The sequence below is a fragment of the Protopterus annectens genome, chromosome 13.part0, assembly GCF_019279795.1.
Source record: "Protopterus annectens isolate FY-2018-M chromosome 13.part0, PAN1.0, whole genome shotgun sequence".
NCBI classification, from domain to species: Eukaryota; Metazoa; Chordata; order Ceratodontiformes; family Protopteridae; genus Protopterus; species Protopterus annectens.
In genome coordinates, this window is record NC_056747.1 from 565,365,996 (window position 1) to 565,383,523 (window position 17,528).

Genomic DNA, 17,528 nt, shown 5'->3' on the forward strand with positions numbered 1-17,528 from the left:
GCGATCTGTGCCTGACGTATAAAGCCATGTCCAACCCGGAATTAATGGACATGCTGCACCTCAGAAAATCCAAATCCCATCGAGCTACGCGCTCGAGAGACTTGAACCTCAGCACTGAAATAAATAGGACATGCTGGAGGGACAGATTCATAACCCAGAGGCTCCCTTCACTCTGGAATAAAATCCCAGCCCAGGTTAGGCAGAGTCCCTCATTGACTCTCTTCAAGAGGAATCTTGATGAGTGGATGGGAGATCGTAGGTTTACCCCGGGTATCACTTCTCTGTCACTGTTAGACAGAGGCACAGTATACTAACCTTGAAAAAGGGCATAGCAAAATTAATTTAAATGGGTGGTGAAAGCCAAATACACTCTGGCTAGGCTTATAAATGCCCTAGGGCAGATAGCCTAGTATGAACCTATGAACCTAAAAGACATGAAACTGTCTCATAATGTTTCACAACACTGAGGTGTCATTTTCTGGTTTTATCAGGTGCAAAATAATATCATCTGCAAAAAAAAAGCCAACTTTTGTTGATGACCATACCAATTATATCCTTGAGTTTCTGAGTCCCTTATTTTCTTTGCCAATGGCTCTAAATATAACACAATTAACAAAGTGGAGAGAGGACACCCTTGCCTGGTTCCTCTGTTCAGACACAACTTATCAGAGAGGAACCCACCCACTTTAATTTTTGCTTCTGATCCCTCATATATCCTTCTAATTAACCTTATCATCAAGGAATGCAAATGCTTCCATTGCCCTACTCATAAAATCCCAGCTTACTCTGTCAAATGTTTTCTCTGCATCAAGTCCCACCAATAACAGTGGTACTTTTTTACATTCTGCTTCCCTCTGGATCTTCATCATTCTATTAATGTTGTCAAATGTTTGCCTTCCCTCCAAAAAAACACATTGATCTACATCTATCAATTTTGGCAACACCTTTGCCATTAGCTTGGCAATTATAAACATAAACATGCTATAATTATCATTTAAATTAAAACTGGCCTATATGAAGCTAGGTCTAATGGGTCTTTACCATCTTTAGGTATTAAAGCCAATACAGCTTTCTTCCAGGATGTTGGTGCTTCCTCTCATTTTAAAATACTATTAAACAAAGCCTTTCAGATCTTTATCACTTTCTTTCCTCCTAGTTTTTAAACTTCCACAGGAATGCCATCTATTCCTGGAGACTTTCCTGCAGATTGATTATACTTCACTGTTTCTAGCTCTTCTCCTCCCATCTTAACTTTAATTGTTGAGTCTCATCTACCTTTAATCTTGGCATACCCAAATCTTCCATAACTATTTCCATGTGTGCTTTTTCTTGATTTCCACATTCCTCTGTTTTATTCAAATTTTCATACAATTTCCAAAATATTTGTAATACCTTTACAGGATCTCTAGTTATTTTTCTTGTTATAGGCTCCCTACGTTTAGCAACAACACTTTCTACTTTATGTTGCCTAAGTTATTGTCCTAAATGTTTTTATGCTCTGGAGAGTTATTAGCAAAAACAGTTGCTTAACAGAAATCTTTCTAAATACATGCATATTTTCCAGATACTCCTTTATTTTCTCTTTAGCACTCTGCATTTGTACCTCTTATTACTCTGTGATATCCCCCTTACTCTGCAATATTTAAACTTTGTCAGCCTCTCTAAATAATTCTTGACATGTCTAAACTATATCTCCTTTTCTTCCATTTCTATCCTATTTTTAAACCCCACTTTCATTTTATCCCACTCACAAGCTATAAGTTCTGAAGAAATTTCCATCTTTCCTAATAACGCTCAAATAATTTCCACAATGCATTCCTTAAATTCCTCTGTTTTTAACAGGTTGATGGGGAAGTGCCAGTGTCTCATTTGTACTTCATAACCCTCAAATTTTATCTTAGTAATTATTGGCATATCATTTGAAATAGTTATTGGATGTGTATTAAAACTTTCAATTAAATGCATATGTTCCAGTTATTGTACCTTGGGGAATAATATGTAAATTCTCTCCAAGTTTCTACTACTGAATTCATGTCTTCCATACCAAATATTTTCTTAAATTTCTTCACAAATCTACCCCATTTTTTGTATTTTCTTTTCTATGTCCCCCAGACACATCCTCGCTGTTGCAAATCAAGTTCCAGTCTTCACCTATAAGTAATATTCCTTGCTGAAAGCTGAGTATTGCTCCCAGTTTTTTCGTAAACTCCATAATAGCAATTTTTGGTTTAATATAATTACATGCCAGCATAATTCTATAGCCTTGCCAGTAGTCCCTTACTACCACAAATCTGCTATTTCTTTTTTCCTCTTCTATCACTATATGAGCTCCTTTGGCAATTAGTATAAATACTCCCCTTTTCCTTTGTCTCTGATGCTCTGCTGAATATCCCTCCTAAAATAATGTCTTTATCAAATTGACATGCTCATTTCTTTCCACATGGGTCTCCTATAGCACTGCTATTTACATTCTGCATTTTTTAATATAATTCAATACACTTTCCCTTTTGTCTATACCTATCACTCCATTCATGTTCCAAAATAATATGCTTAGTGTATTCATTAAGATAAGAAGTTATTATCCCCAGCTATTATATAAGACATTTTTTGAATGTCTTTCTCCAGCTTTTGTGTTACATGCATCTGATAACTTTTGGAAGGTTGAACTTTTATACATCTGTTTCTTGTCATTTCCATTGGAAACTATGTCAGATTTTACAGGAATTTTTGTTTTAACGGGCACTAGCTGTAAATTATGTACCCACACACAAAATGGTTTAGCACTAACCATATTTATGGAGACATGATAAAATGAAGTATTTAGAAGCATGGATTAAAAAGGATTCTGGTATGCCAGCTAAGGATATGTGTGAAGAATGTAAACAAAAGATAATACAAAAACTAAGAAACTGGAAGCTCTGTTATATGGATGTGGATAGCAAGATACAAGCAGTTAAAATGTGTTTAGTCCCTTTAGTTTTATACACAGGTTAAGCATATTTTTATCAACCAGAGGAGAAATTGTGGATAGCAATTAATAAAGAGCTGAAAGATTTATTTGACAGCAATAGTCAAGAAGGATAAGTTCATTCTTCCCACAGAACAAGACAATTTGGGATTACCAGATTTGAAGGGGTATTCAGAGCTACACAGTTAAGGCTCCTATATAGCACAAGCAGAAATTTATAATTCAAAGTGGAAGGGGATGATGATGAAATGGGGGGGCTCAAGAAACAAGGAGAAACTGGGATTTTGAATGCAGATCCTTAAGGAGAATAACAAAACATGCTGGAGGGATAGGTTCCTGACCCAGAGACTCCTCATACTCTGGAATAGACTGCCCGTACATGTCAAGCAGAGCGCCTCATTGGCCCTCTTCAAAAGGAACCTTGATGATTGGATGGGAGATAGGAAATTCACCCCGGGGATCATGTCAGTCGCCCTGCTAGACAGGGGCCCAGAGAAGTAAATATTGTGGGAAAAAATTTCCAGGGAATTGTTATGGCTAGGCTTGCATAGGCCTTAGGGCCGATAGCCTAGTACCAACCTATGAACCTATGAACAGTAACCATACAGAACATTATATTCATAAAGTAGCAGAAAGTATTAGATCTAAGCCAACAAGGGAATGGGAGAAAAGAGATTATGCCAGTAGGGATGACTGTAATTAAGGATACAGACAACAAACAAGAGGGGGCTGGAATGTATTGGAGAAAAGTGGCAAAAGAGCCAAGGTATTGGGAGCAAATAATAAGAATGGGAAAGGTAATAGAATAGGAAAAGGCCAAGAATTACTTGGACTTCAGGCAAGAGACTGCCTTCCCTATCAAGTATTGATATCAGAGTATAGGCAAAGAGAAAGAAGTAGGGGGATGCTAAATGAAAGATCAGCATTGGTAGAGTTTTTAGTTGAATCTAGAACAGAAGCTGCTGTAAAAAGGAATAATTAGTACAGCATAAAAAATATTGCACAATAACTACAAGAATCAATCAGAGGAGGTTAGAAAGAATTGGGGAGAGAGACTGGATAAACAATTCACAAAGAAACAGTTAGGGATATATGTGTGTATCCCAAATATGCAACAAACTCTAGAAGACTTAGGATCTTTGCTTGGGAGTGTTTACATAGGTATTTATATACCCCAAGTAGACTCCAAAGATTTTTTCCTCAGGTAGACAGCAAATGTTGGAGATGTGATGGGAAGAAAGAGGTAATTGGGAAAATATTTTCTGGGAGTGTAATGAGTTGGCCAACTTTAAAGGTTCCCTGCAAACTACTCTGTAGGAGATACTGGGTGAGCAAATTGGTGTAACTAAGGAAATCATTTTTTGAGTTATGATACAGAACTGGAATTGCCTAGACATAGGAAGGCCTTGCTAAGTCTAATTATGGTGGCTGCAAAAAAAAAGCAATTACTAGAAAATGGAAATCAAAGCCTAAAGCAACTGTACTAGAATTAGTGAATATAGTAACAGAGATAAAACAACTGGAACTGGGATTTTTAGAAAATGGTAGGAACAAATTACACAGCAAAAATTGGAATTGCTGGTACAGTATATGTAGAGGAATAACGAGGCTGAAAAATAAGGCAGGGTATGAATGAGCTATGTAAAGTTTGATTGACAATGACTGGCTAGATTATAAGTGATTTATAATATTTGCAATTAAAATTATGTCAATATGGTCTGTGATGTACAATGTTTGTAAATAAAATTATATCAATATGGTTTGTTTTCATTTATATAAATGCAGGATTGCCTATGTCATACATGATAATTTAATAAAGATGTTTCTTGTTTAAAAAACAGACTTTTTGTTTTAATGAATACCCCTCAAACATAAAACCAAACTCACCCCTAGAACCCCCCATAACCTATTAACTTAAAACTAACGCACAAAACTATATACATCTTCAAATTATGAAGTTTAACCCTCCTGACAGGAACAGTTTTCCCAACGTGGGTGGCGCAGTGGTGCAGCAGTTACTTTTGTCGCCTCACAGCAAGAGATTCTCCAGTTCAATTCTTGGCTGGGGTGCGTTCTGTGCAGAGTCTGCATATCGTCCCTGTGTTCATGTAGGTTTCCTCCAAGTGCTCTGGTTTTCTCCCACATTCCAAAGACGTGTATCTGGAGTGTTTCTCCTCGGGCCACCACTGAAAATGGGCTCTGTATGAGTCGGACCTTCCCGGATAAACAAATGTTAAATAAATAAAATAAATAAATAGACAGGTGCACACACAAGCAAAACCTAACCTAAAATTAAGGTTAACCATGCTAAGACACATCTTAAATGTTAAATGCATTTTAATCACCTCTGAATACATTTGATTTATTATGTTCTCCAAATTACTAGAAGCCATCTCTTGCACTAAAGCTGAAGCTTGAGCTGCTTTTTTTCTGAATAGTTACAGAATTCTTCCAGTCCAGTGTTTTCTCTTCATCTATTCTGGTTGATTTTGTTTTAGGTTGTCTAAATTTCTTCTTTACTGGCAGTAGCTGAGTCTTCATAGGTTCATAGGTGTGTAGTAGGCTAATGACCCTGGAGCCTATATAAGCCTAGCCCAAGAAAATTCCCTGGCATCATGCCGCCCAAAGTTAGTTCCCAGTGTCCCTGTCAAGCAAGGCCACTGAAGTGATCCCTAGGGTGAATGTCCTATTGCCCATCCACTCGTCAAGATTTATTTAAAGAGGGCCAGTGAAGTTCTCTGCTTGATGTGAATGGGACATTTGTTCCAGAGTATGGGAAGTCTCTGGGTTAGGAAACTGTCCCCGCAGCATGTTCTGTTTATTGTGGTAATGAGGTTTAGGTCCCTGGAGCATGTGACACAGAGGGATTGGGATTTCTTTAGGTGTAACATATCTAGCAGATCTGGGTCAGACATGGCTTTGTAGGTCAAGCAGAGATGATCTCTAAGTAGGCAATAAGAGTCAGAGTATAGCTGGAGTGTTTTGAGTCTGTCCATATAGGGCATGTGTCTAAGGTCCTAAGATCCTCTTAGTGAGGTATTTTTGTGGCCTTTCCAGTTGTTGTAGGTGTCTAGTGAGGAACATACCAAATGGGGCATTGTATTCTATAATAGGTCTAATGAGGGATGAGTAGAGAGGGATTATGACCTCTTTCTTCCTGGATGAGAAACCTTTTGTAATGAGATGTGCCACATAGACGGGCTTTCTGACTACAGTGGCAATGTGGTTATCAAAGGAGAGGTTACTGTCAACCTGTGTCCCCAGGTCTCTTATCAAACCTTTGGTGTTTAGTGGACTACCGCATATGTGGTAGTTCATGGACACCAATTTTTTTTTTCCCAAAGAGAATGACAATGCACTTTTTGGCATTGAGCTTAAGGCCATGGTTCTGGCATCAGACATTGGTGACAGTGAGGCCTTGTGTAGAATGTCTTCATCAGTGGAGAATCAATAATGGCTCTCAGTTTGCAGTCATCTGCAAACTTGGTCATCCAGAGTCCCTTTGTGTTAGCTTGAACTTCAGAGAAGTAGATGCCAAACAGGGGAGGACCTAGGACTGATCCCTGTGGGACACCACTTGTAACTGGTAGGTAGTCAGATTTGGAGTCCACTATTTTCACAGTGTGGGTTCTATCAGTGAGCCAGTTGGCAACCCATCTTATGATGTAGGAGTTTATGCCTAGTTTAGTGAGTCTATCTATGATTCCTAAGTGAGGGATGGTGTCAAAGGCCTTGGCAAGATCTAGGAAGGCTGTGTGAACTACCTTGCCCTCATCCACAGCTCTGGTGACAGACTTGAAGAAGTCTATCAGGTTGAGCAGGCATGATCTACATTTCACAAACCCAAATTGCATGGGGTCCAGAGGTTGGAGATTCCCTATGTCCTTATTTATAAGATCCATGATGATGCGCTCCATAGCCTTATATATCAGACTCATCAGACTAATGGGGCTGTAGTTCCAGGGACTGTAGTCATTCCCCCTTTGTGGAGTGGTATGACCATAGCAGTGTGCCATTTGGTAGGAACAAAGCCTGAAATTAGACTGTGATTGAATAGGGTACTCAGGTGTGGTGCCAGTTCACTTTGTAATTCATGTAGAACGCAGACAGGGATATTATCAGGTCCCATGGAAGCTGTATTCTTGGCTTTGGACAGTGCGTTTTTTACCTGTGTAGCTGCGATAACAGGGACTTCGCATTCCTCAGGTATTATGATAGGCCATTCAGGGGGTGAAATGGGGGTAAAGTTCACACTGAACCTGTCGGCCAATATGTTGGCAATATCAGTTGGTTCTGTATATGTATTGCCATTGTGCTGTAACTCAGAGCAGATTTGAGTATTGCCATATAGAGTCTTGACATAACTATAGAATGCCTTGTGGTTGTCTTTAGAATCAGCAGCAATTTTGTTTTCGTAGCTAGCTTTAGAGGATTTGATGATGGATCTCAGTTTTTTGCTGAGGCTAACAAGGGAGTTTTTCCAGTCTTGGGAATTCACCTTTTCTGCAACAGTTTTTTCCTTCTGTTGTAGAGTTTGTTTATGGTGGGGGACCACCAGATTGGCTTCCTTTTTTTGGAGGAGAGCATCTTGGTTCTGTTTGGTATGGCCCGTTCCATGCACTTGTGTATGTGCTCATACAGTGCATTGGTGTATGATTTAGCAGTCATGCACCTATTTTCTATTTGCATGGGTGTCGTGAAGTTAGCCACCTCTGTTTTTGGAAGCCCAAAACTGGCTTTGGAGAAGTTTTTTACAGTGGTTTCCTTTGGGGGGTGAGGGTGGGATGTGGATATCCATGGTGATTAGCTTGTGGTCAGATCCGACCAGGGAGGAGTTGATTACTGGTGTAGAGCAATGGTCGCCCATGTTAGTAATGACCTGGTCAAGGATGTTTCTACCCCTGGTCGGGGTAAGAATGAGTTGGTCCAGGGCGTTGGAATTAATGAATTCCAGAAAACATTGAGCAAGTGTGTTGGTACATGAGTAATTTTCCCAGTTAATGGAGGGGTAATTAATGTCTCTCAGTATAAGGGTATTGGGTTGTACCCTAATATTTTCCATTGTTTTAGGAATGTGGAGTGGGAGTCTTGGGACATGGTGGGGCATCTATAGCAGGCTACAACCTGGATTACAGTTTTACCCATTGTTAGTTGTACCTGAAGTATCTCTGATGCGTTATGTTGGGCTACTAGTCTGGAGGTGTACATATCCTTTATGAATATGGAGACACCACCGCCTTTAGTGCTTCGGTCCAGGTTTAGGGACCAAATGTGGTATGAATTATAGCCTGGTAGTGCAGGGGTGCTCTCTGCAGCCCTGCATCAAGTCTCGGTCACTGCACAGATGTTGATGCTCTCCATTTTAAGGAGTGCTTCGAGTGAGTGCATTTTGAGATTTAGACTTCTAGCATTAAGTAGCATAACCCTCAGATATAGTTTGCTTGTAGCTGTTATGGTGGTAATTTTGTCTTCAGGTCATTACCTAAAAAAGGCACTATAGGGGGTGGCAAGAGCCTTGGCCAGTATCCGGAATCCCTGGGGTGACGGGTGCAGGCCATTTCTGGTGAAGCATCAAGGTCTGTCGATCATGTCATCCCAGGCAGACAGATACTGGATCCCCTTAGAATGACACCAGAAACTTAGCCAATTGTTGAAGTCAATAATTTTCTGCTTGTACTGTGGTATCATTCTGGGTGACAGTAGGATGTTACTCAGAGCTAGGGTCATACCTGCCTGGGCTACAAGATCCGAGAGCTCCTCTATGTCTCTTTTCATGTAGTCCAAGGAGGTACGTCTCAGGTCATTCACACCAACATGGACAATGACATAGTCATATTTGTACCTGTTATGGAGTGACCTAAGTACATGCGTTACGTGGTGGATCCTGGCACCCGACAGGCAGCTGACCATAACTTTCTCCTTATTCAACCTAGTGAATGGGATGTCAGTGTGCCTTACTATTGAGTCACCTATGACTAGTGTATTCGGTAAGTTGTTTTGCCTTATGGGCTCTGGTTGAGTGGCACACTGTTTATGTGAGCTATGTTTCATGGTTTGTGCTGGGATGTGGTGGTTGTTTGCATTTCTGCCTCAGAGGTCTCTGTTGTTTGTGCAGATTTTTATTGATAGCCTCCACGAAAGTAGGTGTGTGTTTTGTGTTACTATGTGAGGGTTGTGGTGGTGTAAGTTCTGGAGGGCTACATGTTGAATGTGGTGTGGTGCAGGTGTTAACCTCCTCTTGATTGGCTAATCCACTCTTGGCTGAAGAGTGCTTGGCTTCCAGTTTGGCTATATATGTGCATCTCTCACAAGTCATAGTGTTGGGAGGCAAGAGGAGAGGGTTGTCTGTGTACATGAGGGAGTTGCTACATTTCCTCAGGATGTCCAAGTTCACCAGGCTGACAGGAGAAAGCACAGGGAACTGACCTTTAGACATGCCTGGATATGAGCTCAATATATTAAGTACTGGAGCCTTTTACAGGAAAAATGTCACTCAAAGTGACTGAGTCTGTACAGAGCGCTGCCAAACAGTTGAGGGGAAACTAATACATAGACCCTGAAAATTAAAGGATGAAGTATTTAGGCAGATATTCTAAAGTTAGGAAGAAATCAAGCAGTACTTACTGAAAATAAAGAATTAGCTTGTCAAGAATGATGAAAAGAGGGGAGTCGCATGAATGGCTACTACTAATGCTGGTCTCAGCACAGCTTCACTCTGTTGGGATACAATACTCCTTTGCTTCTTCTCTCACCAGAAGCAAAATGTTAGCACCAATCCCAAAAACAGAAACAGGCCACGGCCTGTTTGGTGATCCACAGTCTTGTTCCAGATGTTGCAAGGGTCTGCAGGCTTGTAGCCTTTTTCTAGTAGATGCCTCGAATAGCAACTAGACCAATCAGGAACGTTAAGCACAGACACTCACTCTCCAACCAAAAAGAGTCAGGAATCAATGCACTCTTTATTTCTCAGTTTCAGTTTTAACATTGGGAGAGATGAAATTAAGCTGTTGATTAATGAGCAACCATCTTGGAAATGTATTTCGATAATTTCAGTGCCACTTTATATATTTTTGTATAATATTGTCTCAAATGAACCTGATGAGAACATTGTTTATATGGATTTGCTATAGTCATCAGGGATTATCAGCTCTGTTTTTCAGCTCTACACCTACACAGTATATTTTTACTTATTATATCTGTCTTCAAATGGTGGTTGTAGCATATACTCTTGTCATCTCCTTAATACTTGTAACTATTAGCTTAATTTATATGTTTTGTATGAGATGTGCTTACTGCTTTTTCATTGTATCCAGTTAGATTTTTATCAGTAGTGGCATTCTGTTTCACTTAAACAGGGACCCTGCTGTTGCTACTTTCTATTGTTCTTGGTAGCTTCCACAAAAAGAAAAACTTTTACATTTTGTAAAAAGTTTGGCATATTATTAAAAAAACAACTCGTTTCCACTCTTATCATCATTGATGGGTTACTGTGTAAGAGCTACAACCAGTGTCAGAGCTCAGTTGTGTTTGCTGAGGGTGAAGTTTCAAAGATAGATCTACCTTTACTTTATGTAGGCTACCCATGGTTCCTCTGGTTATCTGGGACAGTTTGGTGGGATCTGCATTCCTGTAGCTGTGCCTATGGTCTTATATTTCAATGCCAAGTCAGTGCGTAACAAGCTAGGCATTTTGCCTGACCTGCTACATACAAATATAGGTTCACAGGTATATACTAGGCTAACAACCACCAGGTCCTTTGTAAGCCTAGCAATGCAATCCAGCCCAACTGTATCCCTATGTATCCTGGATGTTTATTAAGAGGAGGTATGTTTGAAGTTTCTAGATGTTATGCGTGTGTGTGTGTGGGGGGGGGGTGCATGTCAGTTTGGACATTGTTGTCTGCCTTTGTCTATCAGAAACATGGGGCCAGACCCGGGGTGAATTTCCAATTTTTCATCCATTGGTCAAGGTTTCACTTAAATAAGATTAGGGATGGACTCTTGTTTCACTTGGATGGGGATCCTGTTCCAGAGCCTGGGGATCCCCTGATGCCATGTTAGATATGATTCTGATATGGTATGAAGAGTGGAAACTTGGCTGGATGATAATTTTGTTCCAGTTTTGTTGACTTTAGCACCCCACATTTACTCCATCTTACTGTACTACAGATTAACTAGACTGGGTAGAGTTATGATTTTTTTGTACAATCTTGAACTGAAGAAGCCAAGTGCAAGAGTAAACCACTCATTTGAAGTTGCTATGGAAATGGAAACAAACTATGTGTACTACTTTGTCTACCGTCTGCCCAGTAGTGTCAAGATGTTCCTATAAGAGTTAATTGGCTTCCTTGTGTCATTTGTATTGATGTCACCTAGGTGATTGATTCTAGGCAAATTCAACTTTAGGGCTGGTGAAAAGCAATGTTTTTTTTGTAAAGAAATTCTATTTAATGAAGTGATTCAGTTTTCCTCATATTGTTTCTTATTATGCTCATTTTTTGCCATTCTTTGAACTTGATCTTCATGATAAGTCTCATGACCATTAACTTCATCACAGATGACCCACTTAAGATTAGTGACCTGGGTACTGGAGGAGTTGACCAAGGAGGATGGGAATAAGTGATGCTGTCTTGCCCATCTTGGGGAGGGGGGGTCCAGTCTGATGTGAAGCTGACTCCCATAAAATGGTAGTAAAGCAGAAACAGTATGAACTAGGGATGTGAACATGGATTTGCCAAGTTTTAATAGGGAGTAGCTTTCTGGTAAATGTGAGTAGAGGTGTGCAAGACCACATGGAAGGAAAATTATAGCAGACCCTTACACTTCCACTGTCTGGTGTTGAGGATATTGTCCATTATCAGAAGAAACTCTAAGGGGAATGTTGTCTTGGAGAAGATCAAATGGGTAAATTTATAACCAGAGGGTTGATGGTTGGCAGGTAGATGGGGATACAAAGCATACCCCCCCCCCCCAGTGAGAACTGAAAATCCCTCGACAGCACTAGTAATTGCAGGTTGAAACTTTTTAATGCTACAAAAAATGTCAGTTAATAGAAATAAAATTTTCCAATAGTTTTTTAACTGAATTATGTGGTGACAGACAGTGTGACTGACAGAGTGGGTGATTTAGGTTATGAGTTGATAATTAACTTTATCTTAGCCCTAGGTTTCATTATGTCTACCTTTGCCTAATGCATGACTTTGAGCAAGTCATTTAACCAGAAAGTGCTCTCAGGCCTCCACTGAAAATTGGCCTCAACCATCTTAACAAAGCATTTGTTTATGTCTGCTGTCCCTCATTGTTAAGTGCAAATGTTGACCCGGTCAATTTGTATTTCTTTATACTATTCCAAATTATGCCCTGGTCCCTCTAAAATGTAAGACTTTGTGTCAGTAGCAACTATAAACTGGTTGAGCTTCAGATGACAAAGTGTCTAAGAGCAAAGGATTAAGGCTATGCGCTGTTATTGAGCTGATTCCTGCAGTCCAGGCTCTGATTCTGTCAGCCTCTATTTGCCAGCTGTGTCACTCCAAACAAGTCACTTAACCAGACAGTGCTCTGATGCAACTGGAAAAATTGGGCTAACCTCAGTCATCTCCTGGATGACATGCCTAATAAGTACCTATGAACACGGCTGGCCTTAGGCATATGCAAAGTAGACAACCGCCTAGGGCACTGTACAGGCCAGCCTCGTAAAGTGCACATTTCATATTTATTTAATTAACTTAGCTTTCAAAGGCCGCTAGAACTCTTAGGGTGAGGGACGAGTGACCAGTGGCATAGCTAAAGGGGGGGAGTGAGAAGGGTGGTCCACCTCATGTTTCATAGCATCACCTCCTTTTCTTCTGGTCTGTGTGTACATTGTCACACACACGTCCTGTTTCACCTATTTAATTTTACAACAGTACACCCTTCGCTGCTCTGCTTCTTGTTATGCTGCTATTGCTGCTTCATTTTCAAGTAAGGTGCTGCCAAGACATGAATTTTGTGTGTTTTCTTTATTTTTGAGTAAGAGTGTGTGTTTTTTTATTGTGGCCGAGACGGAATTGCTCTGTTTCTTGTTATTGCTGTGGAGGGGGGGGGGTTGCTTCATGTTGAGACAGAATTGCTGCTTCATGTGCGTGTATGTAAAATGTCCCAGCTAAGTATACCTGGTGGTTAGTGTTATTCAGCCTCAAACTATGTACCTTAGGTACAAGAAATAAGAGCCTGAATTATCTACCCATATCACCACTTGTGATGCAAGGAGTTGAGTCCATAACTGAACTATCCAGATTTTCACAGAATGTCTGGAATGTTTGGCTCATATGTTTGGTCTGTGCCTCTTAAAATTTGTATTTTTCTGGAAAATCACTGAGAACTGAATTCACTAAATAATGATATCCATTTAAGTTTCAGTCTTCCTATCTTTCAGGAAATGCATAGCATTTTATTCTAGCAACTTTCTAAGATTATACAAGCAATGTTTAACATGTGTCCCTGGTTTTTGGCCTTTGTCCCCCTCCCCAATAAATTTTGGATTTTTCCAGATGTCTTGTGCTGCAAAGTTGAGAGATATAGTTGAGTGTCAAGTGGACTTTACAAGGAGCTGAGTACTTCAGGGGAAGAAAAGTTTAGTGCTGGTTATGCCAAGTCTGTTTGTGTTGTTAGTAGCAGAAGGCTGTGTGTTCTACTCCCACAGTAAGTAGATGGATTGCTGATACTGTACTGTACTTTAAAGGAGATGAATGTCTCAGTCCTGAGAATGGCGTCCTTTAGAGGAGATACCAAGTAACTATGAACCTGTTGTCAGCTTGCCATCCATTCCATGTTGCAATATTATTAGCTTATATGTTTTTAATGTAACATAGGCAGCTTATTCTTCAAGGGCAACTGGTACTTTGTTTGTAGATGAAACAAAGTATAACATTGTTTGCTAGCAGCAACCTCTTCATTGGTTATAGATCTTTTTAATGTAGAATTATTTAGATGGCTTTTATTTCTGCAGAGATTGTGCATATTTGCTGGTATATGTGTATTGTAATGACAGAAGTTTGAGTAGACTTTAATGATGGAAATGTTCTGAATTTGGTAGTTTTGTCATTATTGGTTCATACATTTTGTTTAATTGTTTATTAAATGAATGTTTAAAACTACAAGCTTAAAACACATTTAACAAGTGGTGCTGTGTGATACAAGGACTATGACTGAATACAATCAGGAAGGTGAATCAAAGAATAAATACATGTATGCATGGCCCTAGAAAAATGTGCAAGGAACCTATGGCTTTGAAAACAGCCCAAAGGTAAACTTAATCCTCCACTGGTCAGATGCATTTTCTATGAATGTGGGTTTTCATGCCGTTTCAATAAATGTGAGTTTTGCCATTTCAATGAATGTGAGTTTCAAGGGCAGAAAAGTTTACTGCTCATGCTAAGTCTGTTTTCATTGCAAGACTGTATTGTTTGTTTAGCAAATGGCTATCTGTTTGTACTATTTTATTTCACTATCTGTAATCATTGTAGGAGCAAATAAGATAACAGTATGCACACTGATAAATTTGAACAGTGTGTATGGTAACTGATGAGAACTAGCCAAACACTGGAATAACTGAGGAGGGGGCTGCTGCTTGGGGGGGTTGGGTGTTGCTGCAGTAGAGATTGCTCTGGGGGGGTGGACTATTACCCTGCCTAGGGCCCTATTTGACCATGATCTGGCTCTGATATTTAAAGTATGAAATACGTATGCAAAGGTATTTGCAGTTTAACTACATTACAAGGTATCTTTTTCTTCCTATGTATTTAAATAAGTTAAGGAAATGACTGGCGTGGCTTTCTTGTGGAGTGACTCACCTGTGGGTGTGACTCATATAGGGGTGTTTCATGAGTATGGTTTGGCTGAGGCTTAAGGGGCGCCGGAGCACTACTTCGCCTAGGGCGTCATTTCAGCTAAGGCCGGCCCTCCCTATGAACCTATACTCTTGATTTTCTCTCTCCCTCATAAGAATCTAAGGCAAAACATTCATTCCTCAGTTATCCATTTTATCTAATTTGGGGTCAATGGGAAGCTGAACCCTATCACTGCACACAACAGGCACAATGCAAAGACAGTAATCCTGGATGGTTGTCACCCCATCATAGTACATTCATACCTATGGGAAAGCTAAATGACTTCCAATTCCCCTACTTCAGACTTTTGTGATGTTGCAGGAAAACAGAACACATGATTGATGAAAACCCACATGGTCACAGGGAAGATGTTGAATCCACAGGAAGCACACCACCTAATAAATGGTGGAGAACCAAAGTGCTGTGCAGCTCAGGGTTGTAGCCAGGATTTTTTTTTTCAAATCGGACATTGATTCTTAGAACATAATCCTCACCATCTCTACTAATCCTCTTGCCAAACTTATCAATTTGCATGTAACGATGGCTCATTAACAGCTGTCAGTCATGGTGGTAATGCTCAACGTTGTACACTCCCATCCTTGTTTACTACAAAACATAATGCCCCTTTTTAATTCCCCTCCCCAAACAAAGCTATTCTGAGAAAAAAAACACACTTTACAAAAATATATAACACCAATATATATCAAATACACTAGGAGTTTTTAACTCTCAAATTCTAACACATCACACTGCACACAATAAATACATTATAAATTCACACTCTGACAGATATCCTGCATTATTTATTGTGTGCAGTATGATGTGTTAGAATTTGAGAGTTAAATTTCAGATTCAGCATAGGAAGAAAACAATGATAGAACAGTAACATATGTAACAACTTTTTTAAATTTATTTACAGGGACCTCAAGCAAAGAAAATGTTGAAGTGATACTGATTCACAAGATTTATTAAAATACAAATAATAGTATCTCTCAAACACTCACACATTATGAAAAACGTGAAACTGAAAAATTGAATGATAAAGTATAATACATGTAGAAAATAGAACATGACAAGATATTAAAGTAGGATAATGACTAAAATAAATAAATGTAATTTATTTATTTAATACCGTATATATGCCCCCTTGATCGTTGGCTAACTTTATGTGCCAATCAGTAAAACTTATGGGGAGAAAGACTAAGTCTGCAAACCATAAATCACAGGGCTATGCCAACCTCATAGCAGCATAGAAGCAAGTTGTCCCAGAGCAGCACTAATCGCAGCTCTATTTGTGATAAAACACTGAATAATTAATTGCACCAAAGGATAGATAAAGGTACTTCTTCATTTTGACTTCATTAAAACTCTCCACCATAGCTCACAACCAATCAGGGACAAATGTCAACAGAATCAGAGACCACCATAGCTCACAACCAATCAGGGACAAATGTCAACAGAATCAGAGACAATCAGGGTCCATACCTCTCAAATGTACATATTTTGACAGAATGCCCAGATTTTTGCCCCATATTTTTGATCCGTTTTTCGTAAAATTGTGTTTTTCAGGCAACTTAGTGGGAAATCATTAAAGATTGAAGTTAGAAAATAATGACAGACATTTGAGTATCAGACTTCATAGCCTTCAGAAAATTCACGCTAATGCAAAACCTATTATTCAATCAGCTTTCTAAGTTTCTAGGAGCAATATTTAAAAAAAATTACACTATTTTGGGGCCTTTGTACCACTTTTATTCGTGGCTCTGTCCAGATTTCTTGCTCTAAGAGGTATGTGACAGGGACACTTTTAAAATATTCGTACTTTTAACTTGAGACGTTGACAAAGTAAGAGAAGGTGAATAAATTTACATCTTTTGAAGTTAAAGAAGTGTACAGCTCTTAATTATCGTCACTATTTACTAAGTGCAATTCACCACCTTTCTTCCCGACGTCATCAGTTTTAGGAGGGATTAAGTGGAACAGCGCTAAAATTTGAGTCAAAATCAAGGACGTTCCTGAAAATCAGGGACGGTTGAGAGGTATTGAAAAGCGTTTTTTTTTTATATATATAACTTCTTCATTGATCATTGTGGGCCATTTGGCATACCTCTCAATTGTCCCTGATTTTCGAAGACGTCACGTCATTGATTTTTTTACTCAATTTTTAACTCTGTCCCTCATAATCCCTTCCAAAACTGGTTACTTTTGGAGAAAAGGTGGTGAATTACACTTAATAAATAATGACAATAATTAGAATTACAAGACTTCTTTTACATCGGAGAATGATTACTTCACGTTCTTATTTTGTCTAACATTTTAAAAGTGTAACTGATTATATTTTTGGATTAGTCCCCGATTCTGTTGAGATTTGCTGATGATGATTGGAGCTATGCATTTTCGTTACATATTTCTGTGTTAAAGAGTCAGAGAATTATATAAAGAGATCTAATTTCCTCGCCTTTTGCTCGACTTCAAAACACACGCTTTACCTTTCCTCTATTTCCCTGACTGACTCTGCCTACTTGAGGGCGTGGCAATTTACATCAACAAAATTAAACAAAAATGGCGTTTCGAGTTATTCAGGAATTGAGAGTCAGAATAAAACGGGTGGTCACCGTGCCGGTATTGTACGGGCAGTCTTTTCTTGAGTGCGGTGAGATTCCTGGTGGGTGAGGTTTCTAATGTTTGTCATAT

At 39.3% G+C, this 17,528-nt stretch overlaps 1 protein-coding gene across 1 annotated transcript in view; it reads left to right on the forward strand.

The window, feature by feature from the left end:
- Nucleotides 1-16,971: 16,971 nt before the first annotated feature.
- NIPSNAP2 (nipsnap homolog 2) overlaps nucleotides 16,972-17,528 on the forward strand; it is a gene marked incomplete in the record, with an annotated part of 268,658 nt that continues 268,101 nt past the window's right edge. The window contains 1 exon segment of the mRNA XM_044054209.1: nucleotides 16,972-17,481. Coding sequence (XP_043910144.1) covers nucleotides 17,397-17,481 — 85 coding nt within the window.